Source organism: Aethalodelphis obliquidens, unplaced genomic scaffold (genome assembly GCF_003676395.1).
Source record: "Aethalodelphis obliquidens isolate GAN/ISIS:26980383/991018 unplaced genomic scaffold, ASM367639v1 scaffold38, whole genome shotgun sequence".
In the NCBI taxonomy this organism is placed as follows: Eukaryota; Metazoa; Chordata; class Mammalia; order Artiodactyla; family Delphinidae; genus Aethalodelphis; species Aethalodelphis obliquidens.
Genome location: NW_020837982.1, coordinates 13,917,666 through 13,941,700, shown reverse-complemented (window position 1 = coordinate 13,941,700; position 24,035 = coordinate 13,917,666). Strand labels below are relative to the sequence as shown.

Here is a 24,035-nt window from a genome sequence, read left to right as displayed (position 1 = left end):
ACCTTGAGAACTGTGGGGAACCACTAGAGCGATTTAAGTGGGAGAATGATAACAATCAGACCTGAGATTCAGCAAGATGAGTCTGGCTGTAAGAGCAGCAAAAATTGCAGGTGGGGGAGGAGAACCGGGATAAGTTAGGAGGCTATTGTGATAGTCCAGTGAGAGATGTGGTGACTCAGAGGAGGGAGACACAATGAAACAACTAGACTCATTTGAAACACATTTAGAAGGTAGAAGCAGTAGGACTAGATGTGGTAGGTAGTGGAGGAGGGGTCTAGGGTGACTGATTCCCAGGTTTCTGGCATGAGCAACTTGCTGAATGGTGGTGATATTTACCAAAAATGATAGAATAAAATTTCCAGAGATAAAGAGAGGTGTGACTCTCCCACTTGAAAAGGCAGGCTGAGTGCTGAGCAGGTGAATGAAAAACACCCGTACCTAACTCAGCTCATGAAATGTCAGAACACAAGGTAGAAAGATGATCCTAAAGTTTCCAGGGAATAAAAATAGGTCACCAACAAAGAAACAAGGGAAGAATAGCACCCTACTAGCATATGGCCTCCTATGAATAAAACTGAATTCTAGGAGACAACTGAGCAGTGTGGACACATTCTGAGTAAAAATCATTTTGGACCTAGCAGACCTATTTAAAGAGTATGTGGGCAAAACTCGTCCTTTTAGACACCCAAAGATTCAGAAATTTTACTTCCCGTGATTTTTTCCTGATGACTTATGCTACCAAATCTAGGATGAAGCCAATTGGTTGGCAGTAATGGGAGCTAAATTCTTATTTTTCATACCAGGGAATAAATAGATACTGAAACTTGATAAATTCAGAAATAGTGATATAAATTATTAGTAGGAAATACAGAAACAATTGTCAGAAGGAATAAATTCAGAAATAGGCAAAACCCCAGTGTCTGGGAAGGGGGACTGGGTGTGGGAAGGGCTGGGGCTGAGAACTATTGCTTTTCATTTTAAACTCTTTATTATAGGTATTTTAAAAATATGTTACTTGGACTTTTTAGGAGATTACAAAAATATACATTAAATTAGTGAATAAGATAATTCTCTTCCTTATACAGAACTCATCTATTCTTTAGAGCCAAACACCAGGCTCTAAATCTACACCAGGTGTAGATTCCTTTCATGGAGGTGTATTACCTGGTCTGGATTCTCATCCATAAAGACCTGGCTCTGTAAAAACCTGCTGAGTCCTTATTTAACTTTGCAACATGTGTAGTTTTGCTAGCTTCTTTTTCCCCCTTTGGCCGTGCCACGAGGCTTGAAGGATCTTAGTTCCCTGACCAGGGATTGAACCAGGGGCCACAGCAGTGAAAGTGTGGAGTCCTAACCACGGGACCGCCAGGGAACTCCCTAGTTTTCCTAGTTTTATAGTTTTGATTAGTCATCCATTTGCTCATCCCTTTATTTAACATATATTTTTAAAATGTATTTATTTTCTTTTATTTATTTTTGCCTGCGTTGGGTCTTCGTTGCTGTGCGTGGGCTTTCTCTAGTTGCACGAGCTGGGGCTACTCTTCATTGCGGTGTGTGGGTTTCTCATTGCGGTGGCTTCTCTTGTTGTGGAGCATGGGCTCTAGGTGTGCAGGCTTCAGTAGTTGTGGCACGTGGGCTCAGTAGTTGTGGCTTGTGAGATCTAGAGTGCAATCTCAGTAGTTGTGGTACACGGGCTTAGTTGCTCCGTGGCATGTGGGATCTTCCCGGACCAGGGATGGAACCCGTGTCCCCTGCATTGGCAGGCGGATTCTTAACCACTGCGCCACCACGGAAGTCCTATTTAATGTATTTATTTACTGAGTGCCTAGCACGTGAAAATACAGAGATAGGAACTTGAATACTACCTTGAAAAGGACATCTATTCCCAGAGCTCTCACTCTCACATGAAGATACCGTAGTAGTCACTAGACAATTACAATGTGATATATAGACAGAAGGGTGCTCTAAGAGCACATAGGGAGGGGTACCCAGCACCTTGGAAATCAAGTAGGGCTTCCTGGAGGTGGTGACATTGAAACTGGTATCTGAAGGATGAGTAGAAGGTAGCCTGGTGAAGGGGATGCCTGAGGGGGGACAGAATGTTTGGGAGAATGGAATGGCTTCCATGAAGAGTGAAAAAGAGGGGAGTAGGGAAATGTAGGCAGAATAAGGAGTGCCCAAAGATGCCCATGTTCTAAATCCCGGAATCTGTGAATATATGTGACTTTACAGGCAAAAGAGACTCTGCAGATGTGGTTAAAGACCTCCAGATGGGGAGATTATCCTGGGTTATCTGAGTGGGCCTGATATAGTCATAGGGGTCCTTATGAGGGAAAGGGGGAGACAGTAAGTCCCATGTATGATTTCTGACCTCCAGAACTGTAAAATAATAGTGTTATTTTAAGCCTCTAAGTTTGTGATAATTTGTTACAGCAGCAACAGGAAACTAATAATGGAAAATAGGCTGGAGAGACAGGGAGGGACTGGAGGACGAAGCCCCCTGTAAGCCATGTTAAGGTGTTTGGACTTCATCCTGAGGGCACTAGGAGCCTGTAAAAGGACTGTACTTGTTTTTCAGAATAACTGCTCCAGCCACAGGAAGGGGAATGGGTGGGTGGGTGGTGGGACACCGTCTCCTCATGAACCTGCTACCTTACATCCCAGAGCAGTCCTCCCTCTGTTCATGACCCCCTGGGGTTGGTTCAGCAATTACCCTGATTTCTGTATGGTTAGCAAATATCAAGCATTGCAAAGTGAACCTTGAATCAGGAAAAGAGAAGCTGACAGACGCAGAGTGACAGTGCATGGGGCTGGTGCAGCCTTGGCTCCATAATGAGTTTTTCTTACCTTGATTTTCCACATCCTTCAGTGGGTCCACCCCTGGAGACAGGATAAAAAACATGGGAGTGGCTGGTCCCAATTCTTCAAAAGAGGCTGCAAAGTCCAGTGCTCTTCCCACCACATATTTGCTTCCTAACTTCTCCTCAATAAAATCTCTGCCAGGAATAAAAGAAGGTCCATGTGTGTATAGCAGTCACAGAATAATAACATATGAGCAACAGAGGTCTATAGACATGGAAGGATGTGCTCAAGATCACGGCTTGGCAGTTACGGAGCTAGGACCAACGCCAAGCACTACTTACTGATTAAGTCGACACTTACAACCTTTGCTGCTGGTTGTGCACCTGCTCACCTAGATCAGGGCTCCTTCTGGATCCCCATCCAGCCAGGCCACCACTGACTCCTCTGTGGAGCTGGGATGTCCTGTTACATCACCACCACCCATCAGAAGCCTGCCAGGAGCAACGCCTTCCGGAAGCTTGCAGGCAGCTAAGCCCTCCATACATGGTATCCCTGGGATCCTCCATCCCTATCCATGATTGAAGGCCCTCCAGGCTTCTAGTCCCTCACGTTCTATCATTCTCTGTGTTTCCTTTCACCTTACTCCACTTACCAATGTTCCTCTTCCTATGTCCCATTTCAGGCTAAACAAAACCTTGCAGTTGTAACCACTTTCTGACAATCCAGCCTAACTCTTGGCCTTAAAAGCTCCTGCAAGGACACTATTTTCCCTGTACCCTTCTCAGTTGGGCTCATTCTCAGTACTGGGAGCTGGGATCACGGTCCTGCTCATGGATGACCATTACTTCTAAACCCTTTCTTTCCCACTCGTGTGGCTCCACTGAGGCTCGCTTGCCCTGACTGTACCACCACGACCCCTGCACATCCCTGTCGTCCACTGCTCCTTTGGTCCCTTTACTCATTCACTCATCACTTGGACTTTGGCTCATGGACTGTCTCTCCACCAGCCTGAGTGACGTTAGCAACCATGTGGACAATCCTCCAGATTCCTAACAATCTTCCATTCTTCCCCATGTCAGCCACCTGATTCCAAGGCCACACCCTCATCCTTGTGGTTTACTTGGGAACTTTTTCTATGTCTGAAACCATAAATGGAAACATCTCACTCTCTGACCAAAGCTTTCCATCCTTATAGTTCTTTTAGTAATTTATCCTTGGTGAACTTATTCTTTACCTGTATTGGTGCCACAAATGCAGGATTTTCAGTACCTTGGCCTCCCTGGTGTTTTTTTTTTTCTTTCTTTCTTCTTTTATCATCCCCTTATTCTTGTCACTACAAGTCTTGTTCAATTCAGTGTAGGCTCCATGGCCTGTAACTTCCTCTTTTCTTTTTTTTTTTAAACAACTTTCTTGAGGTACAATCGACATACCATAAAATTCACCAATTTTTAGTATACTATTCAATAATGTTTAATAAATTCACGGAATTGTAATCTTCATCATAATCCAGTTTTAGAACATTTTAAGCCTGCAATAAGATTCTCCTGCCTATTTAGAGAATTCCTATTCCTACCCTCCAGCCCCAGGCAGCTGCTAATTCGCCGTCTCTGTAGGCTGCATGGCCTGTGACTTCTAGTCATTCTCCTGCCAGTACCACACACCTCCCTTCCCTAACTCTTATTCCACCAGGGATCCATGCTCTGAATCTACCCTAGGGCTGTTGGATGCAGCTGTAGAAAATCATCCAGTGGTGAAGGCTGGCGCCCCTACAAATGCAGGATCTCACTAGGTGGGCCCTCAATGCCGCTTGGAATTCTTTGAGTTTCCCTGGTCAGCAGTCTCCCATTTTCTCACAGATCCTATTTCAGATCTTTTGCACACTCCTCAAATCTCCAACCCTGCCACCTCCCCTTTCACACAAACGCAGCGAGATCTTGCCTCCTGCTCCTCAGAGGGAGTGGAAGTCGTGAGACAAAACCTTGCTCAATTTTCTGCCATGCTTTTACCACCTCTGCTGCAGTCACACCCACCTCTCTCTGTCTTTCGTAATGAAAGGGGTGCTCTTCCCGCCAAGGGTGATCTTTCCATCTGTCCTCTGGATCTCACATCTCCTGCCACATTACATGTGATCTGCCTCCTTCCCAGTGCTGATACTGATGAGCACCTCTCCCCAAAGGGTCCACTTAGATATTAAGACAATACATGGCAAACACAGAGCAACGGGCCTCATGGGATTTTGGTTGTTGGTACAAAGGCTCCCATCAAGATAAACTTGTGGCCTTTGTGCTCAGCCCTGCCGGTCTGGCCACACCCATCCTGGCTTCGCCACCACCCTGTCCCTACCTCATGGCATAGGTCATCCGGTCAGGCCGCAGGGCTCTCATCATGCAGAGGCGCTGCAGGCCTGTCTTGTTCTTCCACTCCTGGGGGAACTTCTCCTTCTCGGGACATTCTGATTCGACAAACTTTTTCCAGCCCTTGGCGGATCCCTCAATGTCCCGATCCAGATTATAGAATTCTTCCATTGATGAAAGTGCCTGAAAAGTGTCAGGGAATCTTGCTCTGAAGTGCAGTTTCTCCAGAAAGCTGTCATCTGTGTTGTGTTAGGGGTTGGCGGGGGGCAAGGCAGTATTATAGACATAATTCTGTCTCGTTTATACTCTTTTCTGGAGTCTTGAATCTTCCCGCCCAGTAAACTCAAGGTAGAGGAAGGATTTTGATCAGCTTACCGTCAGCAAACTGTCCCAATAATATGCAAGGTTGGGAAATGCTCAGCTGTGGAGACCAAGCAGCACCTCCCTCGAGGATACTGCTGGGAAGAGGGACAAGAAGGGATGCTGGGATTTTTCTGGTCCTGGAGCCCAGACACTTGAAGTCAGTGACTCTTCTCTTTCATTCCCATACTCACTCTGCCAGCAACGCCTGTCAATTCCTCTCACAAAATGTCTCTAGAATCACTGACTTTGTGTTAATGCCAACTTTAACATTTCTCTGTGTCACCTGCTTCCCTAAGCATTAAATCCCAAGGCATAACATGTGAATCAAATCTCTTCATTTAGGGCTTCCCCCCAATCCATCCAGCTAACCAAGTGGCCCATTTCCTCCCTCCTCTGTCCACACACATCTGCCCTCAGCCCTGGAAATGTGCCAGACGATCTCCCAACTTGGTGCCTTGTTCACACTAGTTTCATCACAGGAGTGGTCCTGTTCTCTTCTCCACCAAATTCCACTCCTTTCCTTTCTTGCACTGGTCACGATTGTTTGTCAAGGTTCTACAAGTTGTTAAAGTCCAGTCCAAAATCAGTCACGTCCACCTCTCTAACCTGGAACGCACAGCCCTCCTACCCTTCTTTTGTGGACCACTTGGAACTACTCACAGGGTTGGTAATTTCCAAAATTTACAAACAGCTCATGCAACTCAATAACAAAAAAACAAACAACCCAATCCAAAAATGGGCAGAAGACCTAAATAGACATTTCTCCAAAGAAGATATACAGATTGCCAACAAACACATGAAAGAATGCTCAACATCATTAATCATTAGAGAAATGCAAATCAACTACAATGAGATATCATCTCACACCAGTCAGAATGGCCATCATCAAAAAATCTAGAAATTCTGGAGAGGGTGTGGAGAAAAGGGAACACTCTTGCACTGCTGGTGGGAATGTGAATTGGTACAGCCACTATGGAGAACAGTATGGAGGTTCCTTAAAAAACTACAAATAGAACTACCATATGATCCAGCAATCCCACTACTGGGCATATACCCTGAGAAAACCATAATTCAAAAAGAGTCATGTACCAAAATGTTCATTGCAGCTCTATTTACAATAGCCCGGAGATGGAAACAACTTAAGTGCCCATCTTTGGATGAATGGATAAAGAAGATGTGGCACATATATACAATGGAATATTACTCAGCCATAAAAAGAAACGAAACTGAGCTATTTGTAATGAGGTGGATAGACCTAGAGTCTGTCATACAGAGTGAAGTAAGTCAGAAAGAGAAAGACAAATACCGTATGCTAACACATATATATGGAATTTAAGGAAAAAATATGTCATGAAGAACCTAGGGGTAAGACAGGAATAAAGACACAGACCTACTAGAGAACAGACTTGAGGATACAGGGAGGGGGAAGGGTGAGCTGTGACAAAGCGAGAGAGAGGCATGGACATATATACACTACCAAACGTAAGGTAGATAGCTAGTGGGAAGCAGCCGCATAGCACAGGGAGATCAGCTCGGTGCTTTGTGACTGCTTGGAGGGGTGGGATAGGGAGGGTGGGAGGGAGGGAGACACAAGAGGGAAGAGATATGGGAACATATGTATATGTATAACTGATTCACTTTGTTATAAAGCAGAAACTAACACACCATTGTAAAGCAATTATACCCCAATAAAGATGTTAAAAAAAAAAAAAAAAAGGATGTGTGACTGCTGATCACTTTAAAGCCATACCCCTCCCTCTTCCTCTTCTGCTCCACTGCAGGACAAGCTGACAGGTAAGCCTGGGTGCTCCCTCCTTTGGTGCCGAAGGGAAGTTGTATCGTGCAAGCCCCGCCCCACTCCCCAACGACCAGAACACCCGCAAGGCACCTCTTTTCCGGGCTCTCTCAAGCCGATTTCAGACTGCTTGGGAGCTCCCCTGCTCTGCCCAGAAAGTCTCATTATGTGAATAATAAACTCTTTCGTGCCTTCTAGTTATGCGCAAGGCGTCATCAGTCTGGACATGGGAACCGCATTTTGGGTGGGGTCCATCCTGTTTCTTCAGAGTGCCCACGTAAACGTTACTCAGGCGGTCGCTTACCTGCAGCCTTTCTGTGGTCACTCAACTCCACTTGTGTGTTGATCTCTCTAATGAGATTAAAAGCTAGACTGTCTCCAAAGCACCTACTGCAGTGCCATCAATTTTAAGGAATCCTCCATTCTTGTTATGTGAAATCATTCATTCATTTGATATTTATTGGATGCCTGCTACATGCCAGGTACTTGGGAATACAAATGTGAACCAAACAAATACACTTGTCTTCGGGGAGCTTACAATCCTAAGAGAAAGAGATGAGGGAGGCCTTAGTAGGGATGCAGAATTCTGCTGGGCAGAGAGAGAGGTAGAGGGAAGGGCAGGGCATTTCATGGGGAAGGGTCCACAGAGTCCAAGTCTGGAGTGGGGAGGGTGTGGGGCATGGTAGAAGGCAGTGTGACTGTGGAGGACGGGTCTACAGGTGACAAGTGGGAGGTCAGGCTGGAGAAGGACACGTGCACTTGACCTGGGCTCGCCCAGCCTCTTCTCCCGTGTGGAGGAACACATGTCCAGTCCTTAAGTGCCCTTTCACGTGGGCTCTGTGGCTTCCTAATTTCACCCTTAGCATGCAGAGCAGGGAACACACCAGTCATTGTGCTGAGAAGTGGCGTGGAGTGGCACGGGGGATGGCGGAGGAGGCACCAGGAGACGAGAGCTCTGCTCTGGACGTCACCTCTTATGAGCCTCTTATGACACGGAGCCTGTTTTTAAACCTTTGTGGGCTTTGACTTTTTCATTTGGAAAATGAGGCCAAGTAACCGTTGTCTGCATAGCTCATACTCTAATGTAGATACAAGTGCTTTGAAGACTATAAAGCCCCTCTGTGCTTTTCTGGGCTCCTACAGTTACTGAATTGCAATTGCTGGTTTCCTTGTCTGGGACTCCCACAAGATTGTGGGTTCCCTGCGGGCAAGAGCTTTCTGAGCTGTCTCTGTACGCCTCAGGCCTAGCAGGCTGCCTGGCGCTTAGGAAGCGCTCCATTAATAAAGTTTGACCTCTGGGCGGCCAGTGGGAGGGCCCTTGACAGGCTGAGAAAAGCTGCAGCTGCGGTAATTATTTCCCTCTGTGCCGAGGACCAAACTTTCCTCTTCTTTCAGGCTGCCACTTCACGCCTCTTCCCAGCTTGCATCACCATTAACCCTCCTGCAGTCCCATTACCCACCCCTGGTGTCACCACAAAACTGAGGAAATTACACGGTGATCAGGGCTCCCAGCTACCGTGGCTGGGTCTGAAACACGCTTTCTTGAAGCTCTGGGTTGAACACAGTTGCAATGTTTAATCTTCCAAATGAGGAAAAGGGATTTCTAACGTTCTAATAAGCTAAATGGAAATGACTAATTAACCTAATTACATTGGACTGGGTAGCAAAGTACAACTGTGCTAAATTGGCATTCAGATAGGTAGCCAGGGGCCTTTTCAAAGGCTAACAATGCCCGGTACCACAGATGAGATTCTTTAATGAAGAAGAGAACATGCTGACAGACCAAAAGTGATCAGCAAGGTAATGGCATTGTATGTCTTGCTTCTAAGATCCCTTGGTACTCTGAACTTATTTACAAAACAGAAATAGAGTCACAGATATAGAAAACAAACTTACGGTTACCAGGGGGAATGGGGGGAGGGATAAATAGGGAGATTGGGATTGACAGATAACACACCACTCTATATAAAATAGATAACTAATAAGGACCTACTGTATAGCACAGGGAACTCTTCTCAATACTCTGTAATGACCTATATGGAAAAAGAATCTAAAAATGAGTGGATATATGTATATGTATAACTGATTCATTTTGCTGTGCAGCAGAAACTAACATAATATTGTAAATCAACTATACTCCAATAAAAATTTTTTAAGTAAAAAAAAAAAAAAGAAGAGAACATGCCCATTACCTAAAAGTTTAACATTTGATGAGACTTTAAAAATCCTTACAGAGGGTACTAATAAAAGCAGGATTTGATCACAAAGATTTCATTCATCACCTGCGTATTAGATCTTCTGGGGAAACAGGGCAATCAATCTTCCTCATCAGACAGGGTGTTTTAAAAAATTTGTTTTATCATGTCCTGTTCAATTATACTTCCTTTGTTTCTTTAGGCTAAAAGCCAACTGAACACTTAAAAAGAGCATTCGTCAGAGGGCGCACGCTGCATTGTGTTTCACCTGCCCACGTCCTGCACTGGGCTGGAGATGGATGGGGCTGGACATGGCTGCTCCGGTAACAAAACTCAGAGAGAAAGATAAAGCTTCACTCATTTGCAGAAACCTTTGAACAGCCAGATGAGCTTAGACCGCAAAACAAAACCAAAAAGCAAAGCAAACCAAAGGGGGATGGAACCAAATTGCACCAAGTCGCTTTCGGAGTTGAGCTACGGAAAATGAAAGCAGTGAAGAGTGCTTTTGAATCACTTATTCTTTATGACTTTTGCTGCAGATGGCTTTGTGGGATAACAGAGAGAAAAGCAACTGGACTGAGCCCAACTTGGCAACTCACCATTCCTCAAAGGTTTTCCTTCAATGGACAAATTCTATCAGGCACAGCCCATGTCAACCACAGCATATATACACCTTATAGCTGGGTAATTAATAACCATAACTGTGATAAGGTGAACTGTATGCCCCAGAAAGATATGTTGAAGAAGTAGCCTCCCAGATTTCTGAATGTGATCTTATTTGGGAATAAATAGGCTCTTTGCAGGTGTGATCCTGTTAAGATGAGGTGGGGAGGGTGGGCTCTGATCCATTGTGACTGATGCTCTTATAAGAAGAGAAGAGACGCAGAGACACAGAGGGAAGACGGTCATGTAGGGACCGTGGAGACGGAGGCAGAGATCTGAGTGGTCCTGCTACAAACCAGGAGTGCCTGGGGCTTCCAGAAGCTGGAAGAGGCAAGAAAGGGTCTTCTCCCTGAGGCTCTGGAGGGAGCATGACCTGCCAACACCTTAATTTCACACTTCTAGCCTCCAGAACTCTGGCGGAATAAATGCTGTGTTTTTAAGCCACCCAGCCTGTGGCACTTTGTTATGGCCGTTGTAGGAAACAAATAGAACAGCCATAACCCCAACCATAATCGGTTTCCATTTACTGAACATTTATGTGTCTGGCATAACAGATAAGGAAACAGAGATAACCTGTCAGAGGCCACACACACTCAAACCTGAACCTGAACCCAGGAATGTCTGACTCCAGAGCCTGGGTTAACTGGTCCATCTCCATCATTGCTCCAGTTCTGCAAATGGGCTCATTTAGAACTGCTTCCCAGAATTTATTTTCCATACGAGCATCAGACTCTGAGTCATTATTCTCAAACTCTGGGGCCATACTTCCCAGCAGGTGGCCATTGGCCACATGTGAGTATTGAGCAAATGAAATGTGGCCAGTATGACTGAAGAACAGGATTTTTTATTTGCATTTTATTTATTTATGTTTTTTAAAAAATTTAACACATTTATTCTGTTTTTTGGTATAGTCGATTTTTTCCTTCATATTATTTATTTAGTTATTTGTTTACTTTTTTACAAATTTTAACACATTTATTCTTTATTTGTTAATTTTAATTATTTTAAAATTTAAGTTTAGAAACTGGAAGTTGCTTTAGTAATTGGAGAACTTTGAAGTATGTTTGAAACAACTTGGGTATATGAATCAAATGTTTTAACTCTAAATTTTATAAAATCTAAATTCAAATCAAGTATTTCTGATGAAGATTTAGCATCTAAATTGATATGTGTTATAAGTGCAAAAAATACACACCAGAATTCAGACTTTTACAAAAATATAAAATATTTCACTTATAACTTTTGTGACAGTTACATATTAAAATGCTAATATTTTTGCTGTATTGGGTTAAGGAAAATATATTATTAAAATTACTTTCATCAATTTCATTTTACATTTTTTTCATTTTGCATTTTTAATGTGGCTACTAGAAAAATTTAAATGACACATGTGACGTGCAATATAGTTCTTTTGGACAGTGCTACTCTAGATTGCATCTATTCGTTCATATCTTATCCTATGTAGCCTAGAAAAGCTGATGGTTTTCCACACATATGCTCTGCACTTATTATAATTATTCTTAGGCATTTTATAACTTTGTGATTTTTGGTTGCTATTGTGAATGGAGTTCCCCTTTGTTTCTTTCCCAACATATTATTCTCCTTCTCATTTGCCAGACTGGGTTCAGAATGACAAACGGAGCTAATATATAAAAAATCACACCTCTATTATTTAGATCAGGGGTCAGAAAACTGTGGCCTGCAGGGACAATCTGGCCCACCATCTGTGTTTGTAAATAAAGTTTTATTGGAACTCAGCCATTTCCATTTGCTTACCTATGGTGTGTGACTTTGGCAGAGTTGAATAGCTGTGACAGAGTGTGGCCCTCAAAGCCTAGATATTTGCTATGTGACCCTGTGCAGAAAAAGTTTGGTGACTCTTGATTTAGACATAGCCCTAAAGATGATTAAAAGAAGAGCTACAGACTCTGAAAAAAAGTTAGAAAAACATTTTGGGCAATGGCAGCATTTCCCAAGATGACTCCTTTGAAGAGGGCAGCACGTACATAAATGATTAAGTGCTGGGGTTTTGTTATAAAGTAAATCAACTTGGATGGATCTCAAGGGAGTTACGCTGAGTGATCAAGCCAGTCCCCAAAGGTTACATACTGTATAATTCCATTTATATAACATCCTTGAAACGACAAAATTATACAAATGGAGTACAGATTAGTGGTTGCCAGGCATTAGGAATTGGGGGAGGGAGGAGGTTGTTGTTTCTATAACAGGGTGACATACACACCAGACGGAGTTTTCTGGGTCTTGACTGTGGTGGTGATTACATGATAAATGTGTGTGATAAAACTAAACACACACACACACGTGCATGAAAAACAGGTGTAATCAGAATAGAGTAGTGGATTGTATCAATGTCAGCTTCCTGGATGTGATATTGTGCTACAGGAAAGCTAGATGTGACCACTGTGGGGAATGGGGTACAAAGAATCTCTGTTATTTATTATAATTGCACATGAATCACTGTCTCAAAAAATTTTAGAAAAAGAGAGACAATCATATTACTTCAGACTCAGACTTCCTTGTGCTACAGATCATGTAGGAAAGCCAGCAGACATGGAAGGTTATAAATAGGATTCACTTTGTGCAGGTGCCATCTTCACACGGCAACAGCACCTGCCGTGGGGCTCCTGCAGGTGGGGACTGGACCTCCTCCCACCTGGAGAGTGCGTCTAGACTCTGGGGCTGGTGGTCACCCGGTCCACGCTTACTGCTCAGCCCTGTGAATGCAGGCGTGGTCCCTACTGAAAGGAGCTCATAGCTTGTGATCTTTTTGATGTTCGTAGAATCCCAATGAAACTAAGCTAGATAACATGGAAGGAAGATGGATTTTGCCATCAGACAGACCAGAACTCGATTCCTGGATCTGCTACTTATAAGATGAATGATCTCACTTTTCTTACATGTTAAGTGGGAAAAAGTAATACCTATTGCCCAGGTGAACATGAGAATAAAATAAGGTAGTGAAGTTTTAAGGTGCTCGATAAATGTGAGCTATATTAACCACTGAGAACCCCAGGCTGGAACGCGTTCCTTGCTTTGAGGCCGTCAGGACCCACGGGGAGATGGACGGCTGGCAGAGGCCTGGCACCTGTCCACTCCACGGAAATGCTTGCGCAGCGTCTCCACCCCAGCCCTGGCCTCACAGAGGAGCCCGCATTCCGGCCCTGAGCGCTGGCAGGTGGAAGGCAGTTCCGCTGAGTCAGAAACACTCACAGGGTCCTTCTGTTCCCTAACATCCTGGAGGCAAAGCCCACGCACAAGTACACGCACCTGCTCCTGCTCTGCAAAGCCTTCCCCGTAGGCCTGGGAAGGGGGAGTGCTGCCATGGGGTGCAGACAAAGGGACGGACGCACCAATGTTTAACACAGCTCATGGTGAGCCCCCAAACACACCCCTGCTGGTTTCCTGGGGACAAATGTCAGGAAAACACTCCAGGAGAGGAGAACGTGACTTTCTCCCTAGGGGCTGGTACTGACCTTGATGCCACCCCAGGCCTGATGGGAGAGGAACTCCACGGGACTGGTGACGTCTGTCTGCACTGGAGATCGAAGCAGGAAGTCCAACTCTGCTGCACTGACTTCCTGGTTCAGGAGGAGAATCTGCAATGTGGGAGGACAGTGCTGCAGTTCTTTAGCTGGCGGCAGTCACGGGTCCCAGAGATCTCTGGGGTTGTCACTCAGTGTAACTAGTGCCACTTCTAACGCTAGAGCCCGCCTGTCAATTTTGGTGGTTGAAAGAGGATGAAGTGGGAGAAAGTGTATGTCTGTGCAAATCACCTCTGGGTGCAACTGACTTCACCCCAAATATCAGCATGAGTTAAATGCACACAGTGAATAACTGTACCTTGTCAAGCAAGGACTTCGTGGATCCATCATGAATGCCATGAAGTGCCTTCCTGCAATCTCACAGAGAAGATGACACGTGCAAATGCCATGATTTGAGGAGGCTGTCAAAGTCACGGATGAACACATGCGAAATAGAAGTGCACATGTGAATCAGCACTGCTAACGGTGTTCCAGAACGGGGGAGTGGCCAGCAGGCAGGGGCGGGGGATGAATTTGGCTCAACTTTCTCTAAGTGGTCCTGAATTGGGTTTTAGAGATGCTAAGCGATGGGAAGATTTAGACAAGATTTCCGTGGGGCGGGGGCAGTGGAAAGTGCAGAGGCTTGGGGGGGGAATCAGTGCGGTGCGTTGGGCAGGTGGTGCAAAGCACTCGGCTGGGTTAGAACTAAAAATTCACGCTGAGAGGCGCTCAGGAAATTGTTCTGCTCCTTTCAGATGGCATTCTCCGCTGAAAACTTACAGATGGGAATACTCACGAAGAAAAAATAATTTGGTTAGTTTGAGGAAAAGTCTTTTAAGGAGAAAACAGGCTAGAAATAGCAGGTGAGGTGAAGAAGCCCTTGTAAAACAAGGTTGAAATATTTATGAGGGGAGTGGAGTGAGAGCTGGGGGTGGAAGCTCCTTAGGGTTTGGGGTAAATGAGTGGCAGGAGGGAAATGTGTCTGTGCTGGGGCTCAAGTTCCTTCTGTGATGGCCAAGCTGTCATCTGGGCTGGAGAGGGGAACACAGAGGGTGAGAGGGATAAGTCACACTAACATTCCCCCGTGAATTTAGGCTTCGGAACGTGCAAACAGAGTCAGCGCAGGAGTGATTATGGAATATCTGACTTTTAGAATTGGAAGAGACCTACAGGATAATCTGGTCTGTGCTTCTAATTTATATATGAAAAAAAAATCCCAATCCTAAATGATTAGATAGATGCAAGGGAATAAATTTCCATGGTTTTCTGATGTTGAGAATAAGCAGAAGGCAAGGGTTTCTTATTAACACTGGAAGCCCTGATGCTCTCAAGCCCTTGAGAACCAGCGTTCTTAAGGAGTTTTCTAAGGCCAAGGCTGCTATGGCTATAGAAGGACATTTGCAATTTCTTATTCTGGGGGAAGGTTTGGACATTAAACTTGCAACCTTAAAGGTAAATAAATAATTAGGGATACTCTAACAAAGTTCTTACTGCATCTCAAAAAGTATCTAGTTATTAGTAGGGCCATTCAGTTTCATCCTCAGTGCTAGTTGGGATTGATTGGTAGTGGCTGCTGGAGGGCTCTGTTGAGGAGGATCTTAGATCATCCAGGATCACCAAGAAAAAGTAAAATGGTTGATTAAGCACGTCTGCCATGAGTGGGACAATGGTGGGGGCAGCATGTGTGCACCATATTGGACCTTCTTATCTGATGCCTCTGCTTAGAGCGCAAAAGTCTTCACAGACAATGGAAACTGATGTTAAGAGAAGAAAGTTTCTTTACACCTGCTGGTTGGGCATATACAGTGACCTGTTTTCTGGAAATTTCTTCAATCCACTTTTACCTGAAAGGTGAGCTGGGAAAGGTAGGTCAGCTTATCACACTCAAAGAGCCCACGGGTGGTGTACTGGTACATAGAGAAGGTGATGCTGTCTATTAGATTGGCCACCCGTTCCTTGAGGCTCTCATCGGGAGCAGCCTTCTCCACAGCCTTCTGGAAGACGATGTTGAAGGCCTGGGGACAGGAGGTAGGACACTGGTAATTGACACAGCTCTGTGTATGTAGCTAGTAGTACTACCTGTGATGAGTATTACGATTTGCCAGCCACAGAAATGTTTTCCCAGCATAATCTGCCAAGAAGGTACAGTGGCAACAAGAAAACTCTTGTCTTAGTTTGCTAAGCTCGTCTTAATTGGCTCATATAAATTACTACGTTGTCACAAAGTGGGCAAAGCTATGGGGCATATAGAGAAGAGCCGACAGTTTAAGTCAGTGAAAACTAAATGTCCAGTGGCCAAAATAATTAAATTAAATCCAATAAGTTTTGTTGGAAAGTAAACACAGTCAAGGATAACCAGTTAGGATGGATGATTCTATCCTCTAGGTCAGCCGTCCCCAACATTTTTGGCACCAGTTTCGTGGAAGACAGATTTTCCCCAGATGGGGGGTGGTGGGGTGGGGGGTGGTTCAGGCGGTAATGCGAGCGATGGGGAGTGGCAGATGAAGCTTTGCTTGCTCGCCTGCCGTTCACCTCCTGCTGTGTGGCCTGGTTCCTAACAGGCCGCGGACCAGGGGGTTGGGGATCCCTGCATCTAGATTATAAAATTCCCGATGGTACATTCAATATCATGTACAACTTTGCTGTCTGGAAGAGACCCTTGTACATAATAGGCACGCAGAATATTTTCAATTAATTACTTTTCCTTTTGGTAATGATCAGAACATCAGGTGTTCCTTGTTTTTCTTTCTAGTAATTCTGCATTGTTTGGTGAGTCCACTTACATGTGCTTTTTTCTTATGGACCCTTGCTGCAATGGTGGGAGCAGAGCCTGCTTTGGTTACATCTTCTGAACTATACATTATGGGTATAATATGAAATAAAAATCATATGAATCAATTTTCCATTGTTTTAAACTTAGATATAGACTATTTATAAAAAATTAATATTAGGAATGTTGCATTTTGAATGTGATATGAATAGAATGAATCATTAAAGAAAATAAAAATTAAGATATAATTGGGTCTTTTCAATTTTTGGCTATGCAGATTTCCAGTCTTCTTGGTTTTTTTTGTTTGTTTTGTTTTGTTTGTTTTGAACACATATTTTCATGTGCCTCATCTAATCTCCTTTTGTCAGAAAGAGTCACTGAGGTGGATTTCAACTACTCTCAGAACTATGGAAGTTATCCCGTAGTTATTAGGCTTATCATGCTAACTTTTATACTGTTTTAAAATCTTTTATAATTCTTTCATATGGGGCTTTGGCCTGAATATAATGCCAAGTATTGGATTTCATTTATAAACATAAAATATTACAAACACAGTTCACTTAATCTGCAGAGACTCTGAGTTGAGGGAAGGGGATTGGGACAGGATGGAATGCCATCTCCAACTGAATGAGTTCCAGGTAGTGGAGGCCCTCACCTCATCCCCACACCCTGGCCTCCATATGGCAGCTGAGCTTCACAGAATGAGGTGTGTGCTCTGAATGTGTGTGTGTGTGTCTCCTCTCTGTTTGTTGGGTTAAACCAGAGAAGTTGTTCAGAAATGCTCCACACTCCCTAAGGCCTCTTCAGTTGTGGTCGTTTGGTGAATGCCTTAGGGGAGAAAGATATACTTTCAGAGATGTACTTAAAATTTATAGGTCTTTATTTTTTCATGAGTAAGATAAGCTTAGTCAGCACTTACAATCTGCTAACGTCTTTGGTTTTAGAAATATCTCAGTAACCCTAAAGCAGTAGCTTTGAGGATATTAGGGTAATAAGGAAAGTAATTTAAAGTTGGACTATTATCATGGCCTGCTTTGGTTTTAACTGATAAAAATGACATGCACATTTGATCATCCCGATTAGATTTTAAGCTCTTTGGGGCAGGGGTCACTTCTCATGTTTCTTGGTATCCTCTTCCACACTTTCAGTAAGCATAGTTCCTGCTGTAATATATGTACTTAGTGAGTGAGGCCAAGACCTGCTGTGGTCTCTCCTGCTGTTCTAGCCAAATAACCAATGAGTCATGAAAGACCCAATTAAGGAGACGAGGACTGTAAGGCAACGTAGCTGCTCTCCTGGATTTGATCTTAAACAGCTGCCACAGCTAATGAAACACATAGATAAACCCTCATGGAGAGCTGCACTGGCGGTATTACACTGCTGAATTATGACTATTCAGAGAATTCCAGGTGTAAGTCACCTTGAGAGAAAATTGGTACATCGGGTGGATCCTGCTGAGGTCATTCATGATGAAGTAGAGCAGAGAGGCCCGGGCAGCTGCCGGCCGATAGCGTTCCCGGGCCTCCTTGATGTTCACCTCCGTCACCTTGGCCTCCTGCACCTGTTAGAAAAATCAATAGTGGTCCATTGTTCAAACCAACCAGGGCTACCTGAGAATCAGCGTGGCCTCTCTGTGTAAGCACATTGTGTCTGTGTGTGCGGTGGGTGGACCGGGATGGGGGGAGCAGCTAGAGGGTAGAAAGCTGCCATGGTTTTCCTTAACTGAGCTTGAGTGAGGAAGAGATGACACACTCCTAGTCCTTCACAAGGTGAAAGTGTCAGCCCCTCCAGTGGGGACATGTGGGAGATACACACAAACACACACACACACACACAACTTGAAAAATAAGCCAGAATTCTAGGCAATGGAATCCAGTAAAAGCAGCATACTCTAATTTTCTGTTTTCTTAATTTTTATGAGTTAATATGTAAATTCACAAAGAAGATCTCTTTCAATGGAGGTCTATTTTCAGAAAATTTATCGGAGGTAAAAATGAGAAAAGAGACCTAAGCATCAGACAGGGATTCTGTAAGAACATGCTATTAAATACAACCTCAGTATGACCTGTCATGCTCCAGCATAGAGTGAAACTACTGATAATTCATGAGAGTCCTGCAGGAAAAAACAATGATCACTACTGAAGATGAGCTCTCAATAAACAATTACAAACTTCAGGAGGAAGTGTTACCAAAGGGGACAATTAGAAGACCCCCTACCTCCCCCCCCCCAAAAAAAAATCCCAGAAAGATTAGCATCCCAAGAGCTGAAGATGACTGAACTACCTACCATTAGCTAATTGTGTTTAAAAGCAGTAGAGATAAAAGAAAGCATAAAATCAGGACATTATAAAAAAAAGAACAGACATTATCTGAAAAAGAACTAACTAGAACTTCTAAAAACAAGAATACAGTTATTAAAATGGAAAACTCAGTGACTGGTTAAATAATGGACTTGAGTTGAAAGAGAATAAGCAAACTAAAAGATAAATTCTGAGGAAATTGTTACACAAGCAGCTCAGAGAGAAATAAAGATGGAAAATATGTACAAGAGGTTGAGACTTGGCAGATAAAATGAAAAGATTTAAAATACATCTAAAAAAAAAAGAAAAAGAAATACGTTTAACAGAAATGAGTACAGAATAGAGAGAGAGGCAATATTTGAGCTATAATAGTTAAGAATTTTCCAAAATTGATTAAAGACCAGAGGTTTTACTTTGAAGAAGCAGTCAATATCAAAGACAGCTTACTATCCACAGGCTGCTGAAGAAGCAATTATTTGTTTCAATCAGAAGAAAACTGAATCCAAAAGGAATAAATGAGATGCAAGAATTCCTTAAATATACGGTCAATCTAAATAACAAAGCCTGCTGGGGACTTCCCCCGTGGTCCAGGGTTAAGACTCCATGCTTCCACTACAGGGGGCACAGGTTGGATCCCTGGTCAGGGAACTAAGATCCCACATGCCGTGTGGTGCGGCCCAAAAAAATATATTATAAAAAACATGATCAGTTTGGAAGTAGTAGATAAAAGCAAGGTGGAACTAAAGTGTTATAAAACAGTAGCAGAAGATGGACAAAATGACCAAGTATTCTAACGTCCTAATATTGTTTTGGAAGAGGCTAGATATAGTGCTTAATTTTAGACTTTGTTAAGTCAATACATATATTGTTAAGTCACCTATAAAATGAAATATATTTCTCATATATAAATGAAACAAGGTTAATTAATAAAATAGAGTAAATAACTTTAAAATCAGCAAAGGATTAAAGAGGACGATAAAGAAAAATCAAGAAAGGAGAAAAAATAAACAAAAAGCATGGTTAAAAGGAAGTACAAATTGAGATAGTAGAAAGAAATCCAACTATATCAGTAATGTTAGTAAATGTAAATTGGTCAAATTCAGTAGTTAAAAGACAAAGATTCTCAGGATGGAGTGGAATGGAATAAAAATCACATAATTGCTCAGATTGTGTTACCACAGATTCACACTGTCCGTGCTCACCTGGGTCCTTAATGCTGTGCATTAATCTATGTCCTTAGTCAACTTTCATTCTCGTCTCCCACAACAACTATTGTAAACCTTCACTCCTTTCCCCAAGCACCCTACGTCACCACCATCCCCTCATTCTAAGCAGATGACCATGACTATGACTCATGCTTTCACAGATGTATTGTATAGGGACCATTAGGAAGGAGTTTCCTTAATTCTGCCTTCCCTCCCACTCCCTTAATTTTCTGACCCCCCTGACCCCATTGCTCACATTGACTTATGGACCATTTGTAGATTCATGTTTGCCCCCTCTCCCCCATTATATTGGAATTAACTCTCCATATTTCTAAAGATAAGCTCTTCATCAGTGACCTGAATTACATTTCCCCTGATTTCTTATGTACCCCATTGTACTGATCACTACTTCTCATTTCTGTACATTCAACTCTTCTTCTCAATGGCTCCTTTTCCTTTACAATCCATGCATCCTCCAATGTCCAGCTAGGATCTTAGTAAGCTCAGTCTCTGCCATCTTGGAGAAAAATCCTCCAAGGATGCTATGCCCTCCTTAAGTTACAATCCTTTCTCTTTCTACCATTTTATAGTCTGGCTTCTTTAAAGAGTTGTCTATACTCACTTCCCCTTTCTCAACTCCCATTTACTCTCATTCTAAGGCAGTCTGGCTCCTGCTTCTGCTACTTCATGGAAACCATTCTCCTCAAGATTATTGATAACTCCTTTTTGCAAAATTCAGTGGATACATCTCAGCTGTATCTTATTTGCGTTCTCAGCGTCATTTGACACCACTGACATCCCTTCCTGAAATGCTTTCTTTCATAATGCCTTATTTACCTGCTTTTCCTCCCACCTCCACTCTATTCCATGCTTTCCATCTTCTGTACTTGTCCTGAAATGTATTAATATACTTCAGTGCTCTATTCCCAGTCTTATCACTGCACACACACCTCCCAGGAGACTTCATCCACTCCTAAAGTTTCAACAATCAACTACTCACTAAAAAGTCTCAGCACTCTATCACCAGCCAAGATCATATATCCCAAAACCCACAGGATGTTCTCATGTGCATGGCCCAGAGGCATTTCAAACTCAACATGACATAAACTAAAATCATCATTTCTTCTCACCCCCAAATCCACTTATGCTCTCTTCTCTCAGGTGTTGGCACCAATACCTATCTAGATGTTTATTCCTGGAACTGAGACATTTCCTCGACAATACTTTTATCCATATATAATCATATCCAATCAGTTAACAAGTTTTCCAATTCTATCTCCTTGAAGTTGCCCATAGCTCTTGAATTTGCCCACTTCTTTGTACCATCACTGCCAGCCCTACTTCAGAATGCCATCACTTCTAATCTGAATTACTGTACCTCCTCCTGCTTTCTCTGCCTCCTGCTTCCCCAAGCTCTCCTCTGGATTGGAGCTGGAGTGATCTTCCTAAAGCACAGATCTGATCATGTTACTCTCTTGTCTAAAGAGGGAAAAAAACCCACCTCTTTTAGGAACCCTAACTCCCATCTACAGCCCACACTTCTTAGCATGGTCTACAAAATCCTTTGTGATGGAGCCAGCCTCCCTTTCATGCCTCATCTCCAGTGACTACTTCCATCCCCTCTACAATCTCTCAATGTTCCACTCATACTAAAGGGAAACATCCTTCTACCGCTAACCCAACATGGGTTGAGTGCTCTTCCTCTGTGTGTTCATGACTCTCCATGCTTCCTCTCCCACAGCCCTCATCACAGTTTTGTAATTGCCTGTCCTTCTCCCTTAGAGGACCAGGTTCTGGAAGCCTGGGATTCTTGGCCTCCTTGTGGTACCCCCACCTTCTGCCATGGAATTTGGAATATAACAGCTTCCAACCAAGTATTCATTGGATGAATGAATGAGAAAAAGAAGACAAAAAGAAAAGAAACAACAAAAGAATAAAAGGCTGCATACAAAAAGCCTGGCACACAGCAGGTGCTCAATAATTGTTCATTGACTTTAAAGAAAAGGATAAAGAAAGAGAGGAGGTCCATTCCGTCTCTGACCTTCTCCCTCTGTGTGAGTTGGGCTCTGTTCCCCCAACTCTCCTGCCCAGGGCAGTGGAGCTTCTACCATAATTGTTTTACAAACTTTGCATGCCCCTCTCTAGAGACATGGAGGCCGTAGAGAACCAGCAGTAAAACCTGGTGGTCACACAGCGACTGAGGAGACAAGGCGAGGCTGGACCTTCCACCTTTCAGTCTCTCATTCCAGCCTTAGTTGTCTGTTATCTCAGAGTGAGTAGGACCTGGTTTGTCTGCCCTGCCCATCATTACTTTTCATTTTTCCTAACTTGTCCCTACCTCAAACAAAGTTTTATTTCTCATATTTGGAGAAATCCCAATAAACTGACAATAAAGGTATTCCTTCAAAGGTGCATCATTCCTGGACACTGTTACAGACATGCTTATCCTGCTCAGAACCAGTAACTTACTTCCTCTTCTGGTCCAAGAGCAGGACTGAGAATGTGAAAGGGCCCCTGTAGGGTCAGCAGTCTGCTGGGGAAGGGCAGACTTTTATTCCCGCAAGGGGGAATAAAAGTCTCCCGAACTGTGAAACAAAGGAAGGAAGCTATATGCTAAGTAGTTTCGCAGGATGATACTGGTTTTTTTTTTTTTTGAGAGCTGAGTTTCCCTGGACGTCGTTGAAGTTTTCCCATTAAAATCAGACTTGCGAGCTTTTGGCAGGCTGTGAGTTTTCTCGGGGTGCAGTCATGCCTGAACCAGCCAACTTGTACAACAGTGTGATTCCTTAGCTTCAGGGCAATTCCATGGACTCACTGAGGTAGTCAGTGTGAGCGACTATTTCCTGCACAGAACACGAGGCCCTGCGCAGATGTAAGTACTCGTCAAACGTTTGTGGAGTAGAGCTGTCAAGAGCATTTCCCAGGAGATGGGGGCACTCCGTAACGCAGGATGTGAGGTAGTCATTTCAGGAATCCTGCCTAGCTTGACTTTCTAGGAGACACTCAGGAAGATGGAAGAGCCACCTGTTACTCTTTTGTTCCCCTAGAAGTCGGACTCAGGGAGCAGGAGGAGGGCCTCTGTCCGCCAGCCTAGGCTGCCAGGTCTTACCTTTTTCTCAACTTCCGCAGCGGTCTGCTTGGTGATCTCAAGGTTCTCCAACAAGGCCGTTTCTCCCAGGAAGTTCCCAGAGGCCGAGGAAAGGTGAGAAAGCAGGTTGTCTTCTAATGTTTTGAGGGTGATTTTGAAGCCATTCTGCTGCTTCGTGAGATCTGACTGCAAATATCACATAAGGGAGAGTCAGGTGTAGAAGCCCAGAGCATCCTGTTCTCGGGGTAGGTCTGAATAGATAAAGGGTTATAGGCCAGAATCCCTTCCCTTAGCAAACTGGAAGCAGGATAGCAGAGTGCTCGGGACCACAAGCAGACAAAATCAGCAGGTGACCTGAACCCCAACTGTACCAGTTACTAGTCATGTGACCTTGGGCTGAGTTACCTCTTAACACGTCATAACCTCAGCTGGGTTAACCCTGGCCCTACTCGTAGGAGTGCTGTACAAGGCTTAACACAATGCTGGGACACGGTCTAGTCACTAAATGGAAATTATTTCTGGGACTAGTTAGAGGGTGGGTTCAAGTTTTACTTCTCTGGAAGGTCCTGTCTATCACCACTTTGCTGGACCCCAAGGGAGGAGCTCTCCTATAGATGACCTTAAAAAAAACAACCAACTAGAAATGGTTTTATACAGTTTCAACAAGATGATCGCAGGAGCCCTCCTTAAGGCTGGAGCGGGGCCTTGGTATCCAGGCAGATCTTACCTCCTCTCCCTTTCTGATTGTTAGGTTCTACGTCCTAAAGCACTGGGCACCCTCTTACTGTGGGTAGGTGCACATGTAACCTCAGGCAGCTGCGCTTTCTCTGCTCTTGTACCGCCTGGGATTATTGCCTTTGGATCCATGGAAAGAACACTTCTTGTTGGAGGCCCCAGCCACAGTCACCCCTGGCCTATCTTCTGTTTCTTAAAAACACATGCCTCCATCTTGCTTTAT

General features: G+C 43.8%; 1 protein-coding gene across 1 annotated transcript in view; it reads right to left on the bottom strand.

Moving 5' to 3' along the window:
- Positions 1–24,035, bottom strand: part of DNAH9 (dynein axonemal heavy chain 9) — a 299,454-nt gene that overhangs the window by 35,053 nt on the left and 240,366 nt on the right. The window contains exons 56-61 of the mRNA XM_027131074.1: positions 23,099–23,263; positions 17,905–18,045; positions 15,559–15,729; positions 13,667–13,789; positions 5,146–5,339; positions 2,848–2,996 (exon numbers count right to left, since the gene is read on the bottom strand). Of these exons, the coding sequence (XP_026986875.1) occupies positions 2,848–2,996; positions 5,146–5,339; positions 13,667–13,789; positions 15,559–15,729; positions 17,905–18,045; positions 23,099–23,263 (943 nt within the window). The remainder of the gene's footprint in view (positions 1–2,847; positions 2,997–5,145; positions 5,340–13,666; positions 13,790–15,558; positions 15,730–17,904; positions 18,046–23,098; positions 23,264–24,035) is intronic.